The sequence below is a fragment of the Guillardia theta genome (assembly GCF_000315625.1).
Source record: "Guillardia theta CCMP2712 unplaced genomic scaffold GUITHscaffold_91, whole genome shotgun sequence".
Lineage (NCBI taxonomy): Eukaryota > Cryptophyceae > Pyrenomonadales > Geminigeraceae > Guillardia > Guillardia theta.
The window spans coordinates 169478-196437 of NW_005434583.1; the positions used below are offsets into that span (position 1 = coordinate 169478).

Sequence of the window (26960 nt, forward strand, 5' to 3'; positions counted from 1 at the left end):
CCTGCCTTCTTCTTTGCCTCCTCCCCTTCTTTTTTTCTGACCGTTCGAGATCTTCTCCGCGCTCTTGATGAAACATCGCAGCTGGATCCCGACTCAATGATCTTCGCCTTGTTCGCTGCCGCGTACGGACTCCCGCTCATGTTGGGAAGGATGCTGCAGTACCCGACCTGTACAACCCTTACAAGCACGCCAAACAGCGGCAAGCTTACCTCCACTATGGTCTCCAACACACCCGTCACCGAGTCCTTGAGCTCGATCTTGCCGCTCAGCCCGTACTTGGAGGTCATCAGGTAGCCGACATCTTTCATCCAGATCTTAGTCAGAACCCTCACCGTCACGCCATGCCTCTTGCTACCTTCGGGGTTGAACTTGTCGCAGAAAGTACGCATAGCGTCTGTGGGGGATCGACACATGGTTTTCAAGGCGTTCTCATTAAAGACTGCGTTCTTGAAAATTTCTCTGTGGTTCCCATATTCCATGGCCGACTTCCTTTTTGAGAGAGTCGAGAAAGAGCTGCGAGCCAAGCTCAGCTCATCTACTCTCGTACAACCTTCACTTACCTTGATGTCACCCTGAACAATGACGTCACCGCTTGATTCTCCACCGCTTGCTCTAAAGACGAGACCTGGTATAGCACCAACGTAAGCTCTCCGTCGGGAGCCTCGAACGTCAGCTGGGTTGCGTTTGTGTCGGTCTCGAAAAGAAAGTCTCCCATCGTATCGCTGTAAATGTTGTAGAAATATCGCACCCTTGACGGATCGCTGTCCAGCGCAGAGTCTTTGAGAGGGAAACCGAGCTCTGACGAGCTTTGCTGGATGATGTCTGCCAGTGTGATAGTGAGCGTGGTGACGTTCTTGTACTTGCCGCAGTCCTTGATGCATCCGAACCGCCCGAAGCCCGGATACTCGTCGGGTGTATCACAACTTCCATCTCCACATACAGGATCGCTGAACACCACCTGAGCTATCCCCCGAAACCTGCCGATCACAGTCAACGTCGGCGATTATACTCATAGCACGATCCCTACCAGGAGTAGAAGTCTGCAGACGTGCCGAGAAAGCCCGTCGAGCCCAGTCCTGAGTTCATGTAGCCTCCGTTGCCAAGCTGAGGAAGATTACTGAGAACAAGGTCGACGACAGAGCTCTCGACGTAGTAGGAAGATGTGATGTCTCGCTGCATGAAGAGAAACGAGACGTACACGATGAAGAAGATGGACGTCCCAAACAGCCTCACATACGACGAGGAGCGTGACAGCTTCTCCCGCACTTTCTCTAGGAGGCCGTCGATCTGTATCTCTCGGCGAACCACAGGATCGGTTCTACTCCTCAGGCCGAAGAGCTTCTGTATCTCGGTATCTCGGAGGACTCCTTCTACCTCGTGGATATCGTCGACCAGGTTGTCGATCGGATCGCTTATCAGATACTCTATCTCCTCGTCGGTCTTCTTCACCTTCTTCTTCCGGTTCCTCAGTACCGCAGCGACAGCGGCTCCCTGCATGATGGAGGATCTATTGCCTTGGCAGTGCTCGGGCAGAGCTGGACCTGAGAGGATCTTACCAGTGAGACTAGCAGGCGGGGGGCGTGTGATCTACAGGCGTTCTTTCCTATGCTTCACTCGCTGCTGCTTCATCTTTAAAAGGGGGCGGGAGATTTTCTATTCCCCAAAACAACCGGGTAGGGTGGATAAACGTTTGCTTTCTAGGGGTCATTTCAACTGAGAAATGGTGGGTGGGTGGGTGGGTGGGTGGGTGGGTGGGTGGTCTTCCATGGAAGGGACCCACAAACAATGAACTCTAGTCAAGTACCCCACCCCCTTCTTTCACAAAGGGTAATCCTCTATAGCACTTTCCCTGTTAGCATCGGCCAAACCCCACCCACCCTTGAATCGACTCGAGTACCCTCACCCCCTATTTCACATCGGTACCCTACCCATAGAAAAAAGTCAACACAACAACGGAACATTCCCCCACTTGCACGCCCCCCTTGGCATTTCGCCTTTTCTAGAATACTCTAGTCAAAGAATCAAAATTGAGAGACAAGTTCCCTTGGGGATTCCTACTTTTCAAATCATGAACCCGTGACCCCGTGACGTCCCATCCTCAAGTTGACACTGGAAAAAGTTGATACAGTTGTCTAGTAAAAGGGTCCTAGGGGGGCCCTAGGGGGGCCCTAGGGGGGCCAATGGGGGGCCCAAGGGGTCTCCTTACATTATTACTTACAACCGAAACCGAAATCATACTTGAAAACAAGGGACATACAAGGGATGTGAACCTCTAGCCATCAACTAGTAAGTTATGCCGCTCTGATGCAGAAGTACACCCTTGTGCTGACGATCTATACGTTCTTCAGATGGAAATTTCTGTTTGAAATCATGATCCCATCTCAATGGTCAGGGCGTACATATTATCAGAGATTACATGCCAAGGTGTGCCGGCCTGTTTAAATTCTCTGAAGCATAGAATATTGTTCGGTGCAATCTTTCACATCTTAGGGTGCTTGAATATCTGGTTGATCTGCACCATTTCAGGTTGCACACCTCACTTGAAATTCTTTTCACATCTTCTCCTCTGCACTCGACATTCGTTGAAGAAAAGTCAGCATACGCATCGATAGAAATGCTGCTCTGTGACATACACTCTCGTCGATATCGATAGTCTGGTAGTGGTTGTTTTTAGATCCTTCTATCCTGTTTCATTGGTGTAGCCTCCTCGTCTTCTCAAGTACAAACGAAATGAAGGCCTTGTGCACCCTCCTGGGATTTGAACTGAATATGACTACCACGTTTCTGAGAGTAGTAGCGAAGTATCTCGTCCCAGAAAATACTTGATGCCTCAAGTCCTCATGTTACATGATTTAGGCGATGGTATAAGAGTCTCGTCTAAACTGTTACGCAGTTTCCTTCTGGTCATGAAAGCCCATCTTCAACGTTGTGCTACCTCCAGAAAGCAATCGGAGGGGCTTGCTTCCTAGTTTAAAGTGTCTCCCTTGTGCTGGATCTACGACCATCTCACTCTCACAATCTTACTTCGCACAACAATCTCAGTCATGATCGTCGTGGTGTTAGTTGTCACAATCTTTGTTGGTCGTCATGGTTTTACTCCTCACAGGGGATCACTTGACTAGTACATCACATTTACTATGGGGTGCCTACCCCACCCTACCCTATCTTTCACCACATCATTTCTATAGTCCAAATGGGGTCTTAAAGGCAGGGGTAGGGGTACACGGACCCGTAGAACAGATAGGATAATCAATTGGCAGTTAAAGAAAGTGCGTTGAGAAATAGGGGGGTAGGTACTGTAGGGGGGTAGGGAGTAAAGGAGGTGGTGACTTGTCACCATAACTCAGAAGGTAGCTGAAATTTCAAGTCATCATTAAAAGGAAACTTAGTAGAGAATACGGGCATGGGGTCTCTGAATAAGACATCAGTGCATTTGTGGTGGTAGGGTACCTGTTTGGAGGTGGTGTAATAGTATGAAGGGTGGTTTCGGACCCCTTAGGGCGGACAGCGATCTATGGGGGGGCAAGGGACAGGGAGGAATGTCAGAGAAAGAGGGTTTGAGATGTGAGAGAAAGTCAGACCTGAGGAGAACAACAAGATAGGGGACAGAGCGAAATGACAGCAGTTTGAGGCGGCTGTAGGTTGTTGAGGTAGGCAGCTGGAGTTGAAGGAATCAAGATGGGTAAATATCACCGTGTGCTCGTTCTTGTTTTAGCCCTGAAACATTGTTGAAGCTCACTTCAGAAAGCAAGAGCTAGCAGTCGCGAAAGTCGCGTTGAATCATTCCTCTACATTATTTTTGTTTCAGCTGACCAGACATGCAGAAGGGAGGGAAGCTGAAATCATCAGAGTCCAAGTAGCACATGGAACATCCAGGTAGTTAGCATCCGACAAGCACATGACTCAAAACTCGGGACGGGCGGACGCTACCCATGAAATTTCTTCCAACTCGGAGAGCGAGGTTATTGTTTTCAGCCCTTGCGGCTGAAAGGTCCTGACGCGCACATGTCAGGAGTCGCTCGATCCTGATTCAGGAAGGTCTCCTGCGTTCTTGACGCCTGAGGAATCTCCTGCTACATCGGAGTACCAAACTCCTTCCAGCACCCGCCCGCCGTCAGCTCGCGTCCAGGGGTGGGAGGAGCAGGAGAGGACAGGGAGTGTAACAGAGACCTGCACGGCTCCGACTTTCTCGAAGACATCAGGGAAACTTGTCAACCATCTCACGATCAACATCAAGTGCGATGAAGGTGACATCATCTACTACACGACAGACGGCAGCAAGCCCAGCTCGTCGAATGACAACGCCACTCTGTACAGAAACTCTCAGGGCTGTGTGATCAAGAAGGAAATGGCCGTGTCGGGGAAGATCACAGTGAGAGCGAAGGCTTGCAACAGGATGAAGAGGTCCTCAGAGGTGGTGGAGGCTGTCTTCCAAGTGCTCGAGCCCACCATGCTTGTTCAAGCTGCTGCTCAAGCCTCAGAACAGGCGAAGACTCTATTGAGCAAAGCAAGGAGGTGAGGGATCGCGGCATCTGAGCGGCCTGAGCTTATCTTGCTGCTTTAGGATGGCCTTTATCAACGACAGAGACTATCAGGCAGTTTGCGCCATCGCCCTCCAGATGGCCTACCGCCAACACCTGGCGCGGGTCTACTTCGAGCAGCGGAAGCGAGCGATCATTCAGATCCAAAGTTTCATGCGGCAGGTGCTCTCACCCGAATTTGCTCGCTCATCGTGACGTCCCTCCCCGCCCAGTTCATCTCCATCTGGGTAGTCCGTGAGATGTACGAGAAGCGCTTCCGAAGGGAGGCGGATAAGAACGTCGGATGCCTCGTGGTGAAGCTTCGGCTCAAGGTTACTCCAGCTGCTTGTCTGAACGTGTTGAGATTCTCAGCTCCGATGGTTTGACAGGGCGAAACCGTCGCATCTCTCAGCGAGTCCAAGAAGAGGATCATCTTCGAGAGCGCTGCCGATGCTGTCAAAATGTCATCGGACCTCTTCCTCCCCTGCTCTCTCACCTTCCTGCAGGCCGCGAGGGAGCTGGATAGTGTGGAAGGTGGAGGAGTGCCTGTCTTCCAAGTACCTCAAACCACACTTCGAAGAGGACAAGCAGGTCATCGTCAAGCTCCTCGCCCTCCCTGCCAAAGAGCAGATCCCAACCATCGCGGTACTCCCGTCCTGCTCTTCCCCCACTCCTGGGCTCCTTATCCTGTCCTGATCCCCCGGGCACAGGCAAGGATCAAGGAGAGTATCGCGTGCGGGCAGCTGGAGAGGCTGATGGAAAGCAAGGGGCTCAGCTGCAAGACCTCGTACAGGGAAAGAGATCCCAACAAGAAGGTGAAGCAGAACACGCAGAACGGGTGGAAGAGGGTCGCCTCCAAGACTGGCGAATACTTCTTCTGGAACAAGGTCCGTCCCCACCCCCTTCCAAGCTCCTCTGACCTCCACATGGCGCAGTACTCGGGCGAACGGACATGGCGCGTGCCTGACGAGCTCGCGGGCGTCGATCTGGAAGAGGTTCCGATCGCCGAGAAGAAGGTCAAAGGGGGCAGCTGAAGGAAGAGGAGGAAGAGGAGGAGGAGGAGGAGGAGGAGGAGGAGGTGGAGATGGTGGTGGCAAGGAGTAGGTGGATCAATCAGTCGGGTACTTCATTCCCTCTCGTCTGCTCGCTTTTTCTCTAGTATGAGGTGCTGGAAGTGACGGTGAATCCCGAGAAGAACATGAGCGTCGAGAGCCGCGTAGATAGTCTGCTCCAGGTCATCGGTAAAGGCGATAATGTAAGGCAACGCCGTTCCTCGTTCCTCGTGCCTCGTGCCTCTTGTCTCCTTTTCCTTCTCTCCCCTCTCCCCTCCTCTGTGATCCATGTCCTGCCTCCTTCTCTTCCATTCGCTTGCTCCCTCTTCACTCCTGCCTCCTCCCTCATCACCTGTGAGGACCGCAAGGGCCTGCGATCCCAGTTGGAGCATTGCTCGCTCTTGTCCAGTCGCTTCCCTGCTCCTCATTAGCTTCCCCAGCAGTAGAGGAGCAGGAAATGCCTCCTACCCCAGATCCTCCGGCACAACGAAGACAGGCTGAGAGTCAACGGAGTCCAGCTGAAGCCCGTCAGCCATGTCAGCAGAGAGAAGGAGTCAAACCCTGCGGCCTCTGCCTCCTCCTGCTCCCCCAAGCTGCGGGATGCGAGCTCCTGGCAGTCCTCTACGCACACCTGCGATGGACGCTCATTCTGCTGGCGAGTGAGGAGGAAGGAGTTGAGGAGGAAAGGAGGGCAAGGGGAAGGAGTGGAGGAGAAGAGCAGGTGAAAGAAAAGGATCAGGGCAACTGACAATTCACCTCCATCTCCCGCAGCGTCGGGAACGCGGCCTGCAGGTTCTCCACGTCCCCAGTGAACGCAAACCCCACCTGATCCCCAGCTCATCGTTGGCCCACGACAGGAGATGATCGGAGCTCTCACCCTTCTCAGCTGACACTCCCTCGAGAAAATCCATCCCAGCAGGTTCCCAAGAGAGGACCCGAACTCTAGATCCTCCTCAGCCTTCACGCAGTCCAGGAGATACACCGTGTCTTGGATTGCCAGCTGGACCAGGGAGCAGCTGTGAGGGGGTGGTGGTGGTCAGGTGGGAAGCAGGGGGGCAGGTCAGCTCACGGTCTCGGATATCTCCATTCAGTGTCAATGCCCAGTATTTCCCCAGCACCCATGGCCTCGAGGAACCGACGGCACTTTCCCAGCTCGTTCAGGGTGTCAACCCACACGATGTCAACTGACCCCGGCAGGCTCAGCGTCTCTTCGCTCTTCACCTCGCTGGTGGTCGAGCCTACGGCCCCATCATCCTGCTCAGATGGGAACAGGAAGGATGAGGTGAAGGTGAAGGAGGAGGAGGAGGAGGAGGAGGAGGAGGAGGAGGAGGAGGAGGAGGAGGAGGAGGAGGAGGAGGAGGAGGAGGAGGAGGAGTAAGGAAGAGGAGGTGGAGGAGGAGGAGGAGGAGGAGGAGGAGGAGGAGGAGGAAGGTGATGGAGGAGGTGTCAGGAGTTGGCGCTCACCTTGTGGCCTCTTCACCTGGTAGGTTTCTTCCATCACCCTGACCAGCTCCTCCTTCTCTCCAACGTACTCCCACGCGTCGCTCTTGAGCCCCTGCAGCCCCTTCAGCAGCGGTCCAGCTCGCGGCGGACGTCACCTTGGACATGAGGAGCTCGAGAGTCGCGCACTCAAGCAAGAAGTCAGACTTGACGTCCGTCAGCTCCCAGCGCTTGAGCAGGGCAACAGCCTTCCTCCAGCACCGCGCTCCCTTCACCTCCTCGTACACTGCCTGCCTGACCTCCTCCTTCGCATCTCCCAGCTGCCCCTCGAGCAGGTCAGGAAGTCACTCACTCACTCACTCCCACCTGCTCCACAAGCTGCCACATCCTCGACTCAACGATCGCGCGGATCAGACCCGCGCTCACCAGCACCTCCTCGATACCCAGCTTGCGGGCAACTTTTACAGCCGCCTGTCAAGGAGGCCATCAACTAGAAGGAATTCTCTTCCTCTTCACGCTCCTCCTCCTCCCAACTTCAGCAAACTCCCCACCCTTTCCTCTCCATGTCCTTGGATCCCTCTGTCACCCTCCTCTGCCCTTCCCGCCCCCCCCCGTTCCTGATAGTTTTGCGTCCTGCGGAAGAAATCGAACAGATCCGACTTGTCCTCCTCCCTCAGCCAAACTTTCTCTCGGTCCTCGTCGAGTCTTGCCGGGCAGACTGAGATCGACACAGCAACAGTGAAACCCTGCCACGAGGTGAGAGGAGGAGAGCTGGCAGGGGGAAGGGGGACGAGGGATGATAGGAGAGGAAGATGAGACAAGGAGGACGACGAGGTGTCAAGGATGAAGAGGGGAGGAAGACAGGGAGGAGAGAAGGAAGAGGAGGAAGGGGAGGAGGAAGAGGAGGAAGAGACAAGGAGGAGGACTAAACCAGGTCTACGTCAGGACATCGACACAGCTGGTTCAGGATGCTGGAACCTCCTCTCTCCTCCACTGCTCCTCTCAGCGACGTTTTCGCTGACTGCAGCAGCCTCTCCGTCTCGCTCTCGAGCTTCAAGTCCTCATGCACGTCTGGGTTCAGCGGTAAGGAACAGCCAGGGGGACGGAGCCGTTGCCGCACCTCCTTGGAACAAGACTTTGAGCGAGAGGGGCAAGGCAGAGGAAGTGACCTTGTACTGCCTCCTGAGGTTCCGGGACGGCGGCTGTGCATGCGAGCTCAGGGTCAGCGAACCAATGCAGATGCTTTCTCCTCTCACCTTGAAGCTCCGAGTCATCGCAATTAGCCCCCCGAGCACTGCACGGCCCCCATGCTCCCTCGCCGCCTCCACCAGCACATCCACCAGCTTCCCTGCGACCATGAAAGTGCTCTGCGGCCCGTTTGCCATACAAGTCCATGCCATGGCGAACAGAAGCTTCATGGCATCTGCCCCTCGCTGCTCCACCAGACAAATCACCAGGTTCGCCCCCTGCTCCCCTGCTCCCTCCTCTGCTCCCTCCTCAGTCATCCTGCTCCCGCTCTCCCCTCCTTCACAGCCCTCCTCCACGTCCTCCTCCGACATCCCCGTGCTGAAGATGATCGTTCCCATCTCAGCCATCTTCTCCCGCCTCGCAGGACGAGACTTGATCTCATGCTGGAAATCAACCCACTCGCCCTCCTCCTTCGCCTCCGCCTCCTCCATCCTCTCCAGGATCGTCATCGAGACTCCCATCCTACTCGCTAGTCCCACGGGCGTCTCACCCTTCACAGTCTTCACTTTCATCTTCGCCGACCGGTCGAGCAGCAACGAAACGACTTCGTCTCGCTTCTTTCCGGCTGCAAAGTGCATAGCCGTCTGTCCTCGTATCGTCATGGCGTCGACGCGGGCGCGGTGCTCCAGGAGCAGTCGAACGACCTCCACGTTTCCTCGCCATGCCGCCATGTGCAGCGCAACCTTCCCGTTGCTGTTTCCCAACCTCACGCACGTCTCCACGCTCTCCTCCCCCAGCTCCTCTCGAGCTGATCCTATCACTGCGCTCGTCGCCTCTGCCGTGTCAAACAGAGCCACTCGCCTCAGCTGCCTGCCAAACTTCTCCTGCTGCTTCTGCTTCGCACTGAGGCCCCAGTGCTGGCAGCCCTGCACATCCTCGCTATCCATCTTGCTCCTCTAAACCAGCGTGAGAGCCGGAGAAACGAAACACTTGGGCACAGCAGCCGTCTAAGACTTGGGCACAGGAGCTGTCTTAGCTTCGCTGAGGCCGCTCTGAGCAGCAATCATATGCACCCTCAGCCTCAAAATGTGTTGAAGCAAGCGTCAGACGAGAGACGATCGGAGATGCGATCGAACCCACCAACGTACAAGCAGGACCGGAAAGCCTGGCACGACGGGCAGTTTGAAGGCAAGGAGGAGGACGAGGAGGTGAAGGGAGGGGAGGAGGAGGAGGAGGAGGAGGAAGAGGAGGAGGAGGAGGAGAACTATGTTTGTGTGTAGGGGATTCGCATCGGGATTCTGAGGGGGGTTTGTTTCTGGTGGGCCAAGTACGGGGATGAGGTTTCGAGAATTTAGATGAAACGGAGGGGGTGGGGGTACAGAAGGGTGGGGTGATTTGCACTGTTGAACATGTCATATTCAGAGGTAGGAGTGTTTACAATTGCAAAGTACAAGGGTAGGGTGGTTTGCGAAGGGGCGCGATGCATAGAGTATGACTGTAGTGGAAGGAAGGACGGAAGGGAAGGGGAGGAGACAAGCGTGTCTCCTCCTCCTCCTCGCACCTGCTCTCCTAGCTCTAATTGTTCTGTCCCAATCCCGCTCTCTCCCCTCGCCTTCTCTGCTTGACTCGTCGGAAGACAAGACTGCCGATGATGCTGCCCCCGAAGCAGCGTCGGTGAGCGACGACAGCCAGGAACATGGCGCGAAGAGGAGAACTATCGTCACAGTCATCAACCAGCCCGTTCCTCCTGTGGCTGCTGAGCTTCAACATGTCCAGGCAATCCTGAAGAAGCTCAAAACCAAGATCTCCTCCTTCCAGAAGAACGAAGAGGAGGTCGGTAAGGGGCTGAAGCAATCCATAGAGCGACAGAAGCTGCAGGTACAGGGTTATTGACCTCATGCTCTTGAGTTGAAGGAAGTGGCAGGTTCATGCTCTCAAGGACGATTCTTATCGCGTCGACAAGCTTCGCCGATCCGTGTCCAAGTTTCTGAACTCACCTGGCCCCTTGGGCCAGAGGGGATCTCCGGGCAGGGAAGGAAGGTTTGGTTCTCCAGGGCCACCAGGCCCCATGGGCCCCATGGGCTTCCGCGGACAAGATGGTGAGCGAGTCTGCAAGTCATCGATGTCTGTGTGATCGCATGGGATGGCCTGTCGGTCAACTGTCGCTCTCCCTCGGCGATTTTTGGTCAGCCTCTCACCGCTTGCTCCTCCAGGTCTGCCTGGAAGGTTTGGTCCCCGTGGTTCTCAAGGTAGCACTGGCATGAGCGGAGAGGTCGGCGTTCCTGGCGCGCAAGGGCCACCCGGACGGTAGTTGAGGATGCGACTGACACGTGTGAACTCTGAAAGTTGTCCGAAGGGATGGTGCGCCGGGTGTGCCGGGCATTTCTGGACGCAATGGAGAGACTGGGCTGCGAGGACGGAAGGTACATCGCTGCCTCCTGTCGCTCTGCTTCATCCCTGCTGACTGGCGAGGAGGGAGCAAGCGGGGACGAGGGACCCAGGGGGATGCAAGGAAGGTCGGTAACCGGCCCCATCGGCCCTCCAGGTAGACTCGCAACTGTTCGACCCAGCGCCCGGTCTCACTGAACGCTGCTCCTCCTCGCTGGCTGCAGGACCCATGGGCCCCATGGGGTACCAAGGCTTCCCCGGTGCTCCCGGACGTCACGGGATCGCTGGCAAGGAGGGCCATGTAGGCTTGCCAGGAGCTTCGGGAATCCCGGGCCCACGGGGGAACAACGGCGTTCCGGGCATTGCGGGTACTAGCTGACAATCTGTGCTGATTTGCCTCACGACATTCCAGGACGTCCCGGGCCCCCGGGTGCCCCAGGAGTGTCCGGACAAGACGGGCAGGTGGGATCGCCGGGACCTCCTGGTCAGACGGGTCAGTACAAGCTTGCTGTGCTTGCACTCTTGCTCATGGCCCTGTCTCTTGTGCAGGAGTTGCTGGAGCTGTTGGGCCCCAGGTGAGATGGAGGAGGAAGTAACGGGCCATGTGAGGAGCTGATGATCATGCCAGGGCAATGTTGGGATCGCTGGTTCTACCGGAGTTCAGGGGACGTCAGGAGGTGCCGGCGCGAGCGGAACTCCAGGTCCCCCCCCCTCCCCCTTTCCGTCATCCAGTCTCATCGCTCCTCTTCACAGGCACTCCTGGAACTGCAGGAGCCTTCGGTGTGGTGGGCACGTCCGGCGCTTCGGGTAAGTTCTGACCTCGCTGTGCCGGCGACGTGGCCCTGACAACCTTGGGCAGGAGCACAAGGGCCTCCGGGACCTGTCGGAACTATCGGGCACGACGGAGGTCACGGGGCTCAGGGAGCGCCAGGGATGGTGGGAGCTCGTGGACACTGGTCGGACTTCTGGCGAGCCAGGGCGCTGGTTCCTTACAAGTGATGAGGGGGTTTCTAAACTAGTTTTACGTGTAGAAAGGCATAGAAATACTGAAACAGGGGGGGAGAGGGAGCGGAGCTTGCCCCAGCCTCAAGTTTTGAGCAGATATGTGAGCTCAAGATCGCTGGTACTGTTCCAGCAGTCGCTCCACACGGTCTTGAGGGAGAGATCGTTCTTAAGCGGAGCCCCACGGCAGAGAATCTCGATCTGTAACCAGGGAGTTAGTGCGGTGCCTGATTAAGGTCAAGGAGAAGAGAGGGAGATGAAGAGAAGGAAAAGATGGGAACGAGAGGAACTTACATCTACTGCTGCAACCTCGTAGTTGTGATCTTGTTTCAGCTTGCTGCAGAGATAATTTTTGTACTGTTTGACTGTGGCCTCCACAGACGACCTGAAAGCAGGTTAGCGACTTAAAAGTTTGTGTGAGTTAGATAAGACCGCAAGTAGGGCTTCAGCAGCTTTGGCAAGGGCTTGGTGCTTTCCTCCTGTGGAAACAAGGATAGACACAACTTCTTGTTTCCTCCCTCAGAGTTCTTCTGCGTCTGCTGCATTTTCTTCTTCATGGCCACTTTGCTTGCCACTTTCCTCCTCTTGGCCTCTTTGAAAGACATTTTCAGCTTCACAGCATCAGCATGCACGAGGATATATGACCGGACTCAGCTGAAGTTTCTTCTCGTGCCTTGGTGCCTGCCTCTGCTTCTCTCTGAATGCTCTTCTCGCCCACTGCAGGCTAACTCAGACCTGACATGGAAACAAGGGAGCGCAATCCTTACCACTCTCCTCCTTCGCAAAATGAGGGAAAACTTTGTCTACAATGTTCTGCATGGCGCGATCGGTCCTGTCATGATCAAGGATCACGAGAAGGCGCCTCCTGCTATGAGTGAAAACTGTGCTGCTCTTCTTTCTCACCTCACTTTCTCATGAGGAGCTGGACCCAAGTCCTTCTCACAAGTCGGACAAGTGAGGTACTCAGAAAAATGCTGCATGATGCAAGGCTTGCAAACTGCATGACAATGTCAGGAAAGATCCTTAAAGTGATCAAAATGCTTACAGGTATGCAAGCACTCTGTCACTGTCATCGCATCTCTCAAGTACCCCATGCCTGTTTGAAAAGTCATCTTGCGACAAACCTCTGTCTTCAAAGCATACATAAGGAGCATATCAGATGCTCGTTCATGATACGCGTTGGGAATACAACATCGCTGCCCTCCAGCACTGCTGTGCCTGTGGCAAATTTAACGCATTAATGGAGATGATTTTTGCACACTTAAAACTTTTCTATCTGATACGCCAATAGCCTCGTCCTGGCTGACATGGCTAAGTAAGCTACAATGTCCAAATTTTCTCTTGTCCAGTATCTCGGAAGGACTGTAATTGACAGGGTAACCTTTCCACAAGGCTTTTACCGCAAATTTGTCTTGTCCATGCCTGCTGCCTATCTCACCATGCCTCTGTCCTTTCATGCCCTGTCCTGTCCTCTCATCCTTCAGGCATCTTTCTCTTTTCTTCTCTTCTCTTCTCATCCTCTCCTTCCATTTCTCCTCCTTCCCGTCACCTGGATCTGTCGGCTGGTCCGGCATAGTTGAGTTCGTGGAGCGGGGTGATTTTAACCCACCCCTACCTATCTACACTTCTGAATCCAAACAAGGGGGTGGGATATATCGATGAGGCGGACCCACGACTTGATTGTGATGGTCTGGATCCCACATTTTTTACTGCCAATCCTCCTGCTCCTCCTCCTCCTGCTCCTGCTCCTGCTCCTGCTCCTGCTCCTGCTCCTGCTGCTCCTGCTCCTGCTCCTCCTCCTGCTCCTGCTCCTGCTCCTGCTCCTGCTCCTGCTCCTGCTGCTCCTGCTGCTCCTGCTCCTGCTCCTGCTCCTGCTCCTGCTCCGCCTCAGCCTCCTCCTCCTCCTCCTCCTCCTCCTCCTCCTCCTGTTCCTGTATGGATTCCTCAAGTACGAGTGATATGGCATCAAGTGTATACAAGTTGGGATGGCACAACTGTTTGGAGTTTAAGATACCCCACCACCAACAAAGATGCAAGTTTGACTTCTTTGTGAAATCAAAGTGTTGAAGCAAAAGTACTAGACATCCGCTTCATGCGTTGGCTGGAACCAATTTCTGAGCTTTCATTAAATGAATTCTTATCATGTAGTTATCTACAAACATTCCTACATCCATCCCCATCATTCCCAAGCCCCATTCGAATGACAAAATATCAAACTATACCAACGACGGCATCCCTTGTATGCGACGGTGAACTTGAATGTGACAAAGATGCTCATTCTCATGAAGTATCCTTGATTGGGCTGTTCGTTCTGTGAGCCCGTTCCTCCATCTGAAAAATGACACGAAAAACAACAGTGTTGTTACAATTCTGATCACTTGAATTCTCGAGAAGAGAGAACATCATAGAGCAACAATTCTCTCTAGAAAAAGAGCTGGAAGCAATTCACGCGGACTCATGTGACATTGACTCTCGCGATCGACGAACTTCCCCGATTCAAAAGCAAATCAAAAAGAAAAGTAAAGCCGACAAAGAATGCTCATTCTTGTTGTTTTGTCTGCACTTCTCTTGGATTGAAGAGGGTGCATATCCATGATTTGATGGCATGGACGACAAGATCTGTGGCGCCTGCATTGACGAACGGCATCGCGTGCGAAGCGGGTCCTGGACGCAAAGCCATGGTATTCAGGGACAGAGACCCAATCGCTCTACCCCTACCCCTGGATGCACTAGGGGGGGTAGCGGTGAATTCGGCATTTACCCTGAAGCAGCTAGGGGTGGACGGAAGCATTTAGGGGGTGGTATAAATGAAGGGGTAGCAAAATCTTGAGAATGAATCGAGGTGGGTTCACTCTAATGTAGTCACAGGACTTTGCAGGGGTGGTTCAAAAAGTCATTGGGAATGTTGCTAGGGGTAGGTGTTAATCGTATCTAAAAGGATGACGTTTCACAAGTCTCCTAAGGGGGTAGGGGTTACTACCCTACCCCAGGGTTCAGCTCTTGTACCCTGTTGAAATAGTCGGTAGGCAAAACGTGACCGGTGGGACAGCGAACTGTTTCGGCCTCAACTGTAATTCATCGTTTTTCGGCAGGGCAGATATTTCACCAAAATTTGACAAAATAACAACTAATTATTTTTGAAATTTAAAATCTAATATGATAAATTACAGTAATTATGTTCAAAGATTTAATAGTACGGGCCCAGTACAAAATCTGATTGTGCCAACTCCGTCTCTTTGACAACCCACCCCCCCTCCCCCTCGGAAAAAAAAAGAATATCTACCCCTGCGCCCTTCCCGTTATTGGTGGGGGGGCCGCCTCCTGGGCCCGCCTCATGTACCGCAAAAGTCCCGATGGCTGTGCGGGGACGAGGGTAACAAGTGCCATGAGGGGGATGAGGTGGGTACGAGGGGGATGAGGTGGGTACTTGGGGGATGAGGGCTCACTGACTGGGAAGGAATGGCAGGCAGGGTGTTGCTGGCGCTGGTGGGCGTCAGCTGGGGGGTGGCAGCAGGAGAGACGACGAACACAAGCAACACGACGACAATGACGATACCAGCAGGAACAGTCGTAAGTCATGCACGAGAGGAAGGTGTATCGTTCACGGTCAGTAAGACTTGGTTAGGTTCAGATGTTCTCGGACCTTTACTGTACAGGAGACAGCACGTTCGTTCCTGCAGATACGTGCCTAAAGCTCGGCTTCGACGAGTGGCAGGTAGCTTAGCAGCGTGCTACCAGCAGGATAGGATTGGATGCCGACGATGTACCACAGGGAGAGTCGTTCTATTTCCAGTGCTCCTGCAAGAAATGTCAGTCCGACCAGTGCACGACGAGCGATTGTGTTGACTGCGGTCAATATGTGAGGACACGATCGTCTTCATCTGCTCCTGCTCCTGCTCCTGCTCCTGCTCCTGCTCCTGCTCCTGCTCCTGCTCCTGCTCCTGCTCCTGCTCCTGCTCCTGCTCCTGCTCCTGCTCCTGCTCCTGCTCCTGCTCCTGCTGCTCCTGCTCCTGCTCCTGCTCCTGCTCCTGCTCCTGCTCCTGCTCCTGCTCCTGCTCCTGCTCCTGCTTTTCTCTCTACGCTATGATGCTTGAATGAGTTGGCTCTGTTCAGATGTCTGGAGTCTGGTTCAAGCCGCCCCAGTCATGGCTGCCGATGTTGCATTGTGGAGTCTATCTCAGAAATGGATGCGGGGTAGACTCAGAATGGCCTGGTGACTCACTCCTATCTCTTCTCATCTCTCCTCTTCCTTCCCCCTCTTCCTCCCTCCTCTCCGTCCTCCTCACGCCCGTTCCCTTCACTCATCCTCCCTCCCTCCTGACTCTCAGATGCTCCAACTCAATCGCAATGCAGGCGAAGCATGCGTGACGACTAAGATGGAGGTACTGTATTCCTACTCCTCATTGCCGCGCTGGCTCCTCCTTGTCCTCGTTTCTTCGTCCTGGTTGTCCACCACCTCCTCGTATTCTTCTCCCCTTCCTCTACCTCACCTTCATTGTGAACAGGCTGGTCGATGTTTCAATCTCAACAGCATCTGCATGTAGGGGGGTTGAGGGGGAAAACAGGGCGAATAACTCACTTGTTGGCAGCACAGGATTGCAGAATGATCCTACCATCTGCGAGTCTCCTGACATCATCTTCCAAAATGGCGGCAAGAAGCCGTAAGCGTCTCACACCTTTCCTTTCTCTTCGCTTGTGAACTCTGCTCCTCCACCTCCCGATGTCTCTCGCTCCTCTCGCTCCCTTCTCTCTGCATGATCCTTGCCCTCGAGCCCATGCGTACTCCTCTGCTAACTCCCTCCTCCCGCTCAGACCACCTTCTCTCCTCCTCTCTTCTCGTGATTCCAACTCTCTGCTCCCAGATGTTTCAAGAGTTTGCTCACCACCAACTTCATGTGCCCTGGATGGGACCTGTTCGGATAGACGAGTCCCTTGTATCATTATTATTCATACCTTGAATCGTATTCCCTTATGTTACAGCATGTACAACAACCTGAGCGGTCCAATCAAGCCTCCCACAGCCGTAGCAGCCCAATGTTTCCCTTCATATCATCATCGGACCGTTCAGGTGCCCTTTCATTCTGTTGGGCTTGTCAGGGGTGTCAAACTCGAACGGCAACTGAACCTCTCCTCGGTGGCGCGAAGAAGTTGCTCGAGATATGTAGTCTCGTCCTGCACCCAGTCACCCGGGAACCAGCCCCTCCTCCTGACATCTCTCCTCCTCCTCTTCCTCTGTCCCTTGCTGCCTCCTCCATTCTTCCCACTTCACCCCCCACCCCAACTCCTCCTGTTCCTCTTCCCACAGTACCTCGATAGGTATCACTCCAGAGCAGTTGCTTGACCGCTCGTCGTCCCTATCGCGGTAGAAGTTGTCAGTTAGCAGCACGCAGCAGCAGCACGCAGGCATGTACCCTGTGATGGACGAAGGAGTTATGTCTTCTCCTGCCATGTTGTTCACTTCTCCTGCCATAATATTCAGGAGAATCCAAGAGAGTTGTCATGAGCACATACCGATGTCCAGTTTCCTCTCTGATAACAGGGAGATGCCAGGTAGGAGAGAGGAGAGGAGAGTAGAGAGGACGAGAGAACGTTAGATGAAACGATATCAACAAGTCGACGATCACCCGACGACTGCCTCAGCCACAACCGAACTTCCTGCTCACATCGTTACCTCCTCCTCTCCACCTTCATGCTGTCTACCTCTCGTCTCTTGGAGCAGTGGTCATCTTCTTCCTCGGACAGTGGGGAGCTACTCCTCTCCGAGTTGCGACGCTCGAAGGAGTCTTGTTCTACACAGCAATGTGATGTCACGAGACCATCGGGGCAAGTGAGCGAGACGCGGAAACTTGAGAGTTGAAAGAAGCAGAGGAAAGGAGGCGATGAAGAGGAGGAGGTGGAGAGCGATAGGAGGTGGGAAAGGGAAGGACCTTTGCGTGCTCTTGCATTTTCCATCGCCTCTCTGATCGCAGCAATCCACATGTCTCGTTCCGTGGGACTCCCCTTGCTGTGCTTCGATCGACATCGGAAGGTATAGGCGCAGCGAGAAGCTTTCGGTTTCTGATGGCTCGAAATCTGCCAAGAGCTCAACGACGCAGCACAGATGCCTCTCGCCTCACCTTTGACCCGTTCGATCGTTCCGCCTTCCCATACTTCTCGTTGACGACTGCGGATGACCACCTGTGAGTCGACCATGGCACCACAACCCGCAGCCTCACCAACGTCGAACGACTCTTGTCCCCCTCCGTTCCGCGATGGCTCAACCCCTTCGATGTGGAGGAGGTTGATGCATCTGCCAGCAGCTGTAAGGCTGCATGCAAGACCTTGTCCTCCATCGACGTACGTGTCGAACGAGACGTGGGAGAACTTGGACCAGCACAGGTTGTTTGTCGTCAGCACCATCCTCCTCAAGCTCCAAGGGTTGACAAGGGATCCGAGGCCTGAGCCTGAGCCCTAGCAGTCAGCCGAGGTGTAGAGGGCACAGAGACGAGTCTGATACCGTCCTTCTTCTCGATCGGCCCTTCCTTCAACGTCATGACTTTCTTCCTCGCCGCACTACTCGACGTCCTGTTGACCTGCAAGGTTGAGGTTGTTGAGAATCTGACTGCCCAACGGAAAGCGTTTTGCCACCTGCGACTTGTCGGAGGAGCGGAAGGAACCTGAACCATCATCTGCAATGATGTGAAAATGACAAAAAAGTTGCCATGACTTTCAGACCTGTAGTTCGCTCCCACTCTTGCGATTCCTTGCTGATCGAGACCCTCTGCAACAGGAATCAGTCCTTGCACGCTTTCCTTTCTCCTCCGCACATGCAACGGCCAAGATTCCTTCTCGCTCGCATCAAGGGAGACATTCAAAGCAGAAACTCTGTCTTCTGACTTTTCCAGTCCTCCCGTAACGTCCAGTGGAAAGAGATTTCTGCCATTTGCCCTTAGTCACGACAGTGAGATGTCAAAAAACTTACTGATTGGTGCGCCTCAAAGATTGAAGTTGATTCGAGGACTTCTTCTCATGCACTTGACCGTTGATTGAAGGGATTGATCCAGTCTTCTCTTTTGGAATGCCCTTGAACAAGTCGTCAACGTCATCGACGTGAACGAGAACACAATGAACCTGTGAGGAGCTAGTTGATGCTTCTCTCGACAAGGGATCACTTAGTTCATCTTGGGAAATCTCTCCTAGCACTTCAGGCCCATTAGAGTGTCCATTCAGCATCCCTCCACTCCTTTCATGCCCATTGAAGTCTCCTCGCCTCGATACAAGCGATGAGTCTGACGCAGGGGTATGACCACTTCCATTGCCATGATTCTCCCTCAATCCAACGTGAAGCAACTGCGAGAATCTGATTTCTGATTCGTAAGAATTCGTCTGAGGTGTTGCAGAGTAATGGAGTTTGAGAGGTGATTTCTCGGGCGACAAGACAGACTCCTTTGCGTGGAGCTGCAACAGGTGTTGAGAACGGGACGTCATGTATCCGCCGTTCTCCTGCTGCTTCATACCATCTTGCCTTCTTGCGGATCCCGGAGAGCCATTCCATTCCCCCTGACGCGCACTGAGCTGCATCGATCGCTGTCGCTCAGCCTCCACATCCCAATTCCCAGGTCTACCTGGCGACGAGATTGACCCCTGAAAACTCTGCCTCGATGGATCAGTCCTTGCGATCCCTTCCGCTTCCATAGGTGGCTTCAAGGAGTACGATCGTCCGGTGTGGAGGGCTCCTGGAGAAGCAGGGAGACTGAGACTGGTCCATGGGGGTTGCGCAGATGAATGAGACCATGACACGTCCCGTGAGAACTTGTCAGTGACACTGCGAGGGGTTGATCCCATCGCACTGATTCGTTTCGCCGTGTCTTCTTGCAGCTGCAAAAATTTGGAGACCAGATCATCATTCTCTGCGAGATGTTCGTAAGGTCGTTCTGCTCAACAACAACGCACTCAGACGCTCACCTCTCGTTCTGGTCGAGGAAACGTGTGATCCATAGAGGTCATTGGGGCCTGCTAATGAAATCTCCTTGCTCCGATTCACCAAATCCTTTCCAAAGCTAAGCTTTGCAAAATCGTGATCGTGATTCATCAAGTAGATCATCTAATGGTAACCCTGTGTAGCTGCTGTGTATCAAGCCGTTGCATAGGTCCTGGCACAACATGTCAAAACATGCGTCTTGCACATCGCTGCTCAGACGTCATAATATCATCACTGGGTTGAGATCCATAGAGATCTATTGTGCTGATCAGAGTTGTGCTGTAAGAACTTGCGGTTACCAACTTCTATCTTCCGTCCTCAGGTCAGGACAGTGAAGTGCTATGAACAAGGAAAAAAGAGCGATCTGAATGAAGACAGAAGCTATCTTCTTCTAGCCTACATTCATCGATAAAGTCACACATCGTCCAAGTCAGTAACCTAATTCGCTCTTCTGCTATCCTCTGATCTACTTAGCAGCTCCTCATCATACCTTTCCCACTCTTTTCCCTGCAACTTGAACTTCCGTGAACAAAAACGCGTATCGCCGGAGGCTATGCTTGCTCCACTCTCCTGCTCCTCCTCCTCCTCTACACGACAAGAATCTTGAGCTCCATCAAAGCTCATCTCCGCCCCTCATGTTCATCATGTCAGACGCGCAGAGGAGGAGGAGGAGGCGGCGGCGACGGTCCGCTGTTCATTTTCACGCCATGGCCAATTGTCAAAGATGCATAACGATGTAGGGTGGTGGTAGTGTAGTGAGACAGTGCAGGTGTCAGAAGGTGGGGTGAAACTCAGTAAAAATAGGGGGTGGGGTGATGGATTCCTATCAAACATGGGGGTGGTGAGGTAGGGGAAGTGAATCCGATTCAATGACCCGAGTATAACTGGGGGGTGGTGTAAATTCTAGGTAAGGAGGAGGGGTGGTAGTAAACAGGGGTGGTCGCAGCTGACGAGGGGGGGTGGTCGAAGGGTCAGCAGTACCCTTGAAGTTCAGCAAGAAGTTCAACGATGGGGTTCATAGTCGTTGGCGGTCAAAGCAGGGGTGGGGTACGGAACTGGGACCTCACTACCCGTGATTTCAACAGACAATTGAAGTCAAATAAGGGGGGTTGTACTTCACCTCCGGACCCCCCACCCCCTGTTGAAGTACAAATTTGGAACGAGGGTCGTGACAGAGAGGCGACAAAGTGACCCAGCGACTGGGCGGGCCCGGGGGCCCGGGGGCCCGGGGGCCCGGGGGCGGGCCCGGACCGGACGATCGCGGTTGCCGGGCGGTTGCTGGGCGGTTGTCACGTTTTGACCTGCGAGCGTTAGAGCAACAGGATAGGCCTGAGTGTGAGGAGAGCGTGAGGGAGGGGAGGGAGGGGAGGGAGGAGAGGGAGGAGAGGGAGGAGAGGGAGGAGGGAGGAGGGAGGAAGGCGGAGGGAGGAGGAGAGGAAAGAATATAGGAAAAGTGGTTTGTGGGGGGGGAGAAGAGTTGAGGGGAGGTGCGACGCAGAGGTTGGGGGCGAGGGTTGAGAGAGGGAGGGAGGGAGAGAGGACAATGGGAGAGAGAGCGGAATGGAGAAAAGAGAGAGGATGAGGAGAAAGGCGAGAGGATTAGGAAAGAGGGCAAAGTGTAAACACTTACAAGTGATGAGAGACAAGTCAAGAGTAAGGGGAAGCTGAAGACTGGTTATGGAAAATAGTGATCGATAGCTTGACTCACACCTGACTCACACCTGACTGCGCCAAAGCAGATTCTGAGCTGGAGGCGATGGGCAGACATTCGTTGAGTGTATGATTTGATTTCCACACGATGAATGTTGAAAGCTACACATACGAGCAAGGCAGTTTGCCCCTGAGGAAACAGTTGCCGTATGAGCAAGTGTTGGACCGGAGGGAGACGGTTGCCAGTATCACCGCAAGGATTGACAGGCTCATGAACGATGAAGGGGCGCAGGCGGAGGAGCGAGTGGTCCTGCCAGTCCTGCGATCGCAGAAGAGGCCTCCAGTGAGGGGGGTCAGGCGCTCTCAACCGGAGCGAGTGTCATACCGAGACACGATGACGGACTCGAGCGCGGTTTGCTCTTGCTGCCTCTGCGGCTGAGAATGCTGACGTGCCTGTAGTATCCTAGCAGACAGGAGGAGGCTCCGAGGAGGTCGAGGGTGTTAGCAGACGACTCTATCCAGCAGAGGAGGAGGACGAGGCCTCGCAGCCCCTCTCGAGACAACGACCCCAAGGGTTACAGCAACTTTTACAACCCGCAGCCATGGCAAAACCCAGCCTCGGTAGTCCAGCAGGCACCCAGGGCCCCGAGGGTCCAACAGAGTCCAAGGGTGACGAGGGTGGCCAGGAGAGCCTGGGTTGACCCGCAGGAACAGAGGTACCAGGCCGAAGAGATCCGGAAGCTCGTGGAGGAGATTGCTGTATGTGACTTGTAGCGCTGTGAAAGAATGACTCGCTCTGGTTTCAGAATGCTTCCAAGACAATGAAGGCCAATGTTATGCAGACTGTTGGAAACCTGGTCTGTTGCCCCATAGATTGCAAGGCACACTGACTTACTCTTGCAAGCAGCAGCAGCAGGATCAGAAGCAGCAGCAGCAGGATCAGCAAGTGGCGTTAGAGAGCAGTTTCCTCTCAAAGAGAACTGACAGCGAGACGTCCTTCCAGCGGGAGTCAAGCATCTTACAGGGCATGGACGACAAAGTGAGCCGGGCCCTCACGTACCTGCTCAAGGACTTGGAGTCGTCCTCCTTAGACGACGAGACGCTCCTGCAGGCAGTGACGATCAACAAGGCAGCTGTGACCCTACAGAAGCACCTGAAGGCCATGCGAGCCTTCCATTTCTTCCGAGGATGGCGGATGTCACAGGCTGCTGTACCGCTCCCCCTCCCCATCTCTCATGCCGACCCGCCTCCGCAGGAACCCAAAGACCTCGTCCGCCCACTAGAGCAAGCAAGGCGGGAGGCCGAGCAGCAGGAGCAGGCAAGGCGGGAGCAAGCAGGGCTTGTACTCCAAGGAAGTATCCGATGTCACCTTGCGAGGAAGCGACGGGCAGCAGCTGAGGCAGAGCGATCAGCAGCGAAGAAGGCGGCGGCAGAGGAGGAGCAGGCAAGGCGGGAGGCCGAGCAGCAGGAGCAGGCAAGGCGGGAGGCTGAGCAGCAGGAGCAGGCAAGGCGGGAGGCCGAGCAGCAGGAGCAGACAAGGCGGGAGCAAGCAGGGCTTGTACTCCAAGGAAGTATCCGATGTCACCTTGCGAGGAAGCGACGGGCAGCAGCTGAGGCAGAGCGATCAGCAGCGAAGAAGGCGGCGGCAGAGGAGGAGCAGGCAAGGCGGGAGGCCGAGCAGCAGGAGCAAGTTGCGGAGCAGCAGGAGCAAGTTGCGGAGCAGCAGGAGCAGACAAGGCGGGAGCAAGCAGGGCTTGTACTCCAAGGAAGTATCCGATGTCACCTTGCGAGGAAGCGACGGGCAGCAGCTGAGGCAGAGCGATCAGCAGCGAAGAAGGCGGCGGCAGAGGAGGAGCAGGCAAGGCGGGAGGCCGAGCAGCAGGAGCAAGTTGCGGAGCAGCAGGAGCAAGTTGCGGAGCAGCAGGAGCAAGTTGCGGAGCAGCAGGAGCAGACAAAGCGGGAGCAAGCAGGGCTTGTACTCCAAGGAAGTATCCGATGTCACCTTGCGAGGAAGCGACGGGCAGCAGCTGAGGCAGAGCAATCAGCAGCGAAGAAGGCGGCGGCAGAGGAGGAGCAGGCAAGGCGGGAGGCCGAGCAGCAGGAGCAGACAAGGCGGGAGCAAGCAGGGCTTGTACTCCAAGGAAGTATCCGATGTCACCTTGCGAGGAAGCGACGGGCAGCAGCTGAGGCAGAGCGATCAGCAGCGAAGAAGGCGGCGGCAGAGGAGGAGCAGGCAAGGCGGGAGGCTGAGGATGAAGGGGCCTGTGTTCTGCAGCGAGGGGTCAGGAGCCACCATGCTCGGAGAGATCTGAGAAGAAGGCGCGAAGTACTTAAGATGAAGGCACAGGAGGAGTGGTACCGAGAGCGTTCAGGAGCGATTCTCCTCCTTGCCTGCTCGATGCGATGCAAGCTAGCGAGGAATGCGATCACGTCTGCCCGGGCAGCAGCAGCCGCTCGCTCCGCAGCGGCGTTGACGATTCAGTGCAGTACAAGGAGGAGGATTGGGAGGAAGAGGCTGCAGAGGAGGAGGCAGGAGAGGCTCTGCGATGCCCTCGGCGGCCGGTACGAGGCAGAGCTCCAGCAGCTGATCGAACAGGAGAGCTTCGAACTGATACCCCAGCTGCTCGACGGTGTCAAACCGGCGCTTGTGGCCGCAGGGCTCACTGATCCGGCTGACCAGCAGAGCGTCGTCAACAGGGTGTACAGGTCAGCACACAGCGTGCTGGAGGGGTCCGGGCTGGGCTCCAAGGACCCGTCCCTCCTCCTCCAGCTGACCTCCATCTTTGCCGAGCTGGCTGCCAAGCAGCAGTTCGAGAACCATGTGAGCCAGCCTGCTGGGGAGCAGCTGGGCTCTTCTTGAGAGCTGAGAAATCTTGGCAGGGGGAGCTGTTCAGCTTCAGCAGGAGGGACCAGCTGATCGAGAAGGCGAGGAACAAGGCGCTAGCGCAGAAGAAGGCGCGAGATGAGGCCTTCCAGCTACTTCAGGTATATTATCTCCCTCGCCTCCTCCTCTTCCTCCCTCCTGTCCTCGCCTCCTCCTCCTCCTCCTCCTCCTCCCTCCTGTCCTCTCCTCCTCCTCTTCCACCCTCCTGTCCTCTCCTCCTTGCCTTCGCCTTTCATCTCAAAGTTGCTCCTCTTCCTCTAACCCTCCCCCTCCTGTTCTTTACCATCCTCTTTCTTCCTAATCCTCGGATCATCTCTCCTTTCTTGTGCTTACCTCTTACCTCTTACCTCTTACCTCTCCCCCGCAGGAGCAGCACAACCTCTCCTTGCAGGCTGCTGAACAGAAATTTTCCGACCTCAAATTTCACCGGCAGCAGCTCGAGCTGCAGCTCGACGAAGAGATCAAGGCAGCTCAGGTCCGTTCAACTGCTGCTGCTGCTGCTGCTGCTGCTTCTCTTCCTCCTCCTCCCCTTCTTCTCTGACCCTCTCCCGCCAGTCAGCTCGAGCCAGCAAGCTGCTCCACCTGCAGGAGATCATCGCAGAGAACGCCAAGGTGAGGGTTGGCCCGACTTGTGCTCCCCGGTTGACCCCCAGCAACCCTCCAGCTGCAGGAGGAGGTGATCTTCAAGGCCGAGTTCCAGCGCAAGACGGCGAAGAGGCTGGCGGAGTCGTTGCTGGAGGAAGCGGCGATGTAGGTGGAAGCCAGCCTCCAGCTGCGGCTGACCAGCTCTTGCAGACAGCGAGCTCGAGCTGGGGAGGAGCTGGAGAGGGCGAGGGAGTTGCTGGCAGTAGCGAACGAGGAGGCGAATGAGCAGCTGGAGGAGGCGGAGAGGGAGTGCAGCGCCGTGACCCAGAGCTTGCATTCGTTGAAGGTTTCCCAGCAAGAGTCCAGCTGTTTGTCAGCTGATGTGAGGCGCAGGATGAGCTCCAGATGAAGATCTTGGAGTGCCAGCAGCGGCACAGGCACAAGAAGAAGGAGCTGGAGGAGCTACTGAACGAGAAGAGGCGAAGGCTCTGTGAGGTAGGGGTGGAGGGCAAAGAGGAGGAGGAAGAGGAAGAGGAGGGAGAGGGAGAGGAAGAGGAGGGAGAGGGAGAGGAGGATGAGGAAGAGGAGGGGAGGAAGAGGGAGAGGAGGAGGAGGAGGAGGAGGTGGAGGAGGAGGGTTGGGAAAGGAGACGAGGGTTAGGAAAGAGGAAGAGGTAAGAAGGGATGGGAGACTGGAGTGCACAAGGACAAGGACAAGGGCGAGGAGCGGGAGGCAGGATTACGAAGTCTTGGATGAGTCGAGGTCCAGGACGAGGACGTGGAGAAAGGAGGGAGGAGGAAGGAAGCAGGACGAGGAGGACAAGGACGAGGAGTAAAAGGAGCAGGACGAGGAGGAAGACGAGTGGGGGAGGAGGATGCCAATGGTGTGCGGCAGGTGGAGCAGAATCATCAGGAAGCGAAGGCGAAGGCCACGAGGATCCTGGCGACGGCGAGGCAGGAGGTGTTAGAGATCGAGTCGAAGGTGAAACCCCAGCTGGACTCCTGCTGATCGGCTCACCCGGTGGCAGGATGGGAAGGGGTCGCAAGTTTTCAGCTCAGAGCAGCACAAGAAGATCGTCATGGACACGGCGCACGAGATTGCCGCGGAAGTTTGCGCCAAAGTTGAGCTGTGGGTCAGGTGGGGTCCACCTGGTCCGCTCTGACGAGCTGAGAGCAGGGAGGTGGTGCTGGTGCAGCGGGAGGTGGAGGCGCTGGTGGGGCGGATGGACGAGGCGAAGGAGGAGGAGGCGAAAGAGCTGGAAGAGCTCAGGGGGAGCAGAGCTGAGAGGCTGGAGCAGCTGGGGTTGGAGCAGGTGAGACAAGGCGGGGAGAGGGAGGAGGGAAGGGGGGGGGGAGGAGGAGGGAGAGGAGAGCACGAGCACGAGCACGAGCACGAGCACGAGCACGAAGAAAGAGGGGAGGGGGAGGGGGGGAGGAGCAGGAGGAGGGGAGAGGAGGAGGATTCTGATCACTCACCGCAGAGAAGAGCTGAAAAAGCTCTCATGAAAGCGACGGAGCAGAGGAAACGGGCAAAGGTATGGAATATTGACTTCACTACCTGATCTCCCTCTATCCACTCCTTCCTCCTCTGCGTCCATCCTTTCTTTCCCCTCCTCTTCTCCCCTCCATCCCCTCCTCCACTTCTCCCTCCACTTCTCCCTCCTCTTCTCCTCCTCTTTCCTGCCATCCTGACAGCTCGACGGCAGGTCGACCATCGGATACAGGAGGACAGCGCTATAGCCAAACGGATGAAGGTCGGACATTAGAGAGGGAGGAGGAAGAGGAGGAGGAGACGGCGAGGGCGGAAGGGGATGTGGAGGATCAAGAGGAGGAGACGGGGAGGAAGGGAGGGAAGTGGGGAAGAGGAGCAGTTGTGGGAGGAGGGGCAAGGAGAGTATCTCACAAGCTCATACTGGAGGACAGGAGGAAGAAGCGAGTCGACACCTGGAGGCAAAGGCCCAGGAAGTGATTGACATGGCGATGTTGGAGGCAAAGAGCCTGGTGGAGGAGGTAAAGATGCCGTCTTTCCTCTTCTTCATTGTGTCTCCTCTTGTTCCTCTTCGTCCTCCACTTGTCCTTCTTTCTGCACGCCCCGATCCTGTCTCCTCTCCTCTTCGTCTGCTCTGCTCCCCTTCCCTCCTCTCTCCTTCTGCACTTCTCTCCGTTGTCTGTATCATGTGCTCGGCTCGTGTCAGCTCCAATGTCAAATCCAGTACACTGGTGCTCCTCGAGACAACTTTGAGCGTGTGGTGTCTGACAAGAACGTGAGCCGGACGTATGTGATCCTGCTTT

At 55.1% G+C, this 26960-nt stretch overlaps 7 protein-coding genes across 7 annotated transcripts in view; 4 read left to right on the forward strand and 3 right to left on the reverse strand.

The window, feature by feature from the left end:
- Window positions 1-3898: 3898 nt before the first annotated feature.
- On the forward strand, window positions 3899-6297 carry GUITHDRAFT_144743 (hypothetical protein; the record flags this gene model as incomplete). The annotated part of the gene is made up of 10 exons (XM_005824698.1): window positions 3899-3961; window positions 4013-4515; window positions 4565-4703; window positions 4754-4852; window positions 4910-4983; window positions 5027-5111; window positions 5231-5407; window positions 5456-5536; window positions 5680-5775; window positions 6046-6297. The coding sequence occupies 10 exons, from the start codon at window positions 3899-3901 to the stop codon at window positions 6295-6297; spliced, it is 1569 nt and encodes a 522-aa protein (XP_005824755.1).
- A 2427-nt stretch (window positions 6298-8724) lies between these two features.
- On the reverse strand, window positions 8725-8955 carry GUITHDRAFT_59976 (hypothetical protein; the record flags this gene model as incomplete). Its single annotated transcript, XM_005824699.1, has 1 exon — window positions 8725-8955. A coding segment is annotated over one exon (231 nt), but the record flags the coding sequence as incomplete, so codon positions are not given.
- A 736-nt stretch (window positions 8956-9691) lies between these two features.
- GUITHDRAFT_116083 (hypothetical protein) lies at window positions 9692-11587 on the forward strand (the record flags this gene model as incomplete). The annotated part of the gene is made up of 9 exons (XM_005824700.1): window positions 9692-10078; window positions 10125-10299; window positions 10414-10449; window positions 10813-10956; window positions 11001-11081; window positions 11138-11163; window positions 11217-11289; window positions 11342-11395; window positions 11448-11587. The coding sequence occupies 9 exons, from the start codon at window positions 9692-9694 to the stop codon at window positions 11585-11587; spliced, it is 1116 nt and encodes a 371-aa protein (XP_005824757.1).
- An 87-nt stretch (window positions 11588-11674) lies between these two features.
- Window positions 11675-12702, reverse strand: GUITHDRAFT_116084 (hypothetical protein; the record flags this gene model as incomplete). Its single annotated transcript, XM_005824701.1, has 7 exons — window positions 11675-11791; window positions 11885-11975; window positions 12023-12182; window positions 12236-12307; window positions 12358-12422; window positions 12494-12587; window positions 12636-12702. The coding sequence occupies 7 exons, from the start codon at window positions 12700-12702 to the stop codon at window positions 11675-11677; spliced, it is 666 nt and encodes a 221-aa protein (XP_005824758.1).
- A 2347-nt stretch (window positions 12703-15049) lies between these two features.
- GUITHDRAFT_144747 (hypothetical protein) lies at window positions 15050-16513 on the forward strand (the record flags this gene model as incomplete). The annotated part of the gene is made up of 8 exons (XM_005824702.1): window positions 15050-15160; window positions 15222-15305; window positions 15363-15449; window positions 15704-15803; window positions 15944-15972; window positions 16096-16130; window positions 16180-16251; window positions 16453-16513. The coding sequence occupies 8 exons, from the start codon at window positions 15050-15052 to the stop codon at window positions 16511-16513; spliced, it is 579 nt and encodes a 192-aa protein (XP_005824759.1).
- A 531-nt stretch (window positions 16514-17044) lies between these two features.
- Window positions 17045-19576, reverse strand: GUITHDRAFT_144748 (hypothetical protein; the record flags this gene model as incomplete). Its single annotated transcript, XM_005824703.1, has 12 exons — window positions 17045-17053; window positions 17276-17379; window positions 17518-17662; window positions 17707-17753; window positions 17806-17879; window positions 17931-18033; window positions 18087-18162; window positions 18218-18246; window positions 18305-18350; window positions 18397-18505; window positions 18552-19447; window positions 19535-19576. The coding sequence occupies 12 exons, from the start codon at window positions 19574-19576 to the stop codon at window positions 17045-17047; spliced, it is 1680 nt and encodes a 559-aa protein (XP_005824760.1).
- A 1772-nt stretch (window positions 19577-21348) lies between these two features.
- Window positions 21349-26960, forward strand: part of GUITHDRAFT_144749 (hypothetical protein) — a gene marked incomplete at both ends in the record, with an annotated part of 6048 nt that continues 436 nt past the window's right edge. Inside the window, 17 exons of the mRNA XM_005824704.1 lie at window positions 21349-21612; window positions 21660-21959; window positions 22007-22057; window positions 22108-24021; window positions 24081-24185; window positions 24452-24559; window positions 24640-24696; window positions 24755-24834; window positions 24880-25051; window positions 25099-25164; window positions 25564-25650; window positions 25697-25806; window positions 25846-25981; window positions 26150-26203; window positions 26375-26422; window positions 26592-26678; window positions 26864-26932. Coding sequence (XP_005824761.1) covers window positions 21349-21612; window positions 21660-21959; window positions 22007-22057; window positions 22108-24021; window positions 24081-24185; window positions 24452-24559; window positions 24640-24696; window positions 24755-24834; window positions 24880-25051; window positions 25099-25164; window positions 25564-25650; window positions 25697-25806; window positions 25846-25981; window positions 26150-26203; window positions 26375-26422; window positions 26592-26678; window positions 26864-26932 — 3708 coding nt within the window. The remainder of the gene's footprint in view (window positions 21613-21659; window positions 21960-22006; window positions 22058-22107; window positions 24022-24080; window positions 24186-24451; window positions 24560-24639; window positions 24697-24754; window positions 24835-24879; window positions 25052-25098; window positions 25165-25563; window positions 25651-25696; window positions 25807-25845; window positions 25982-26149; window positions 26204-26374; window positions 26423-26591; window positions 26679-26863; window positions 26933-26960) is intronic.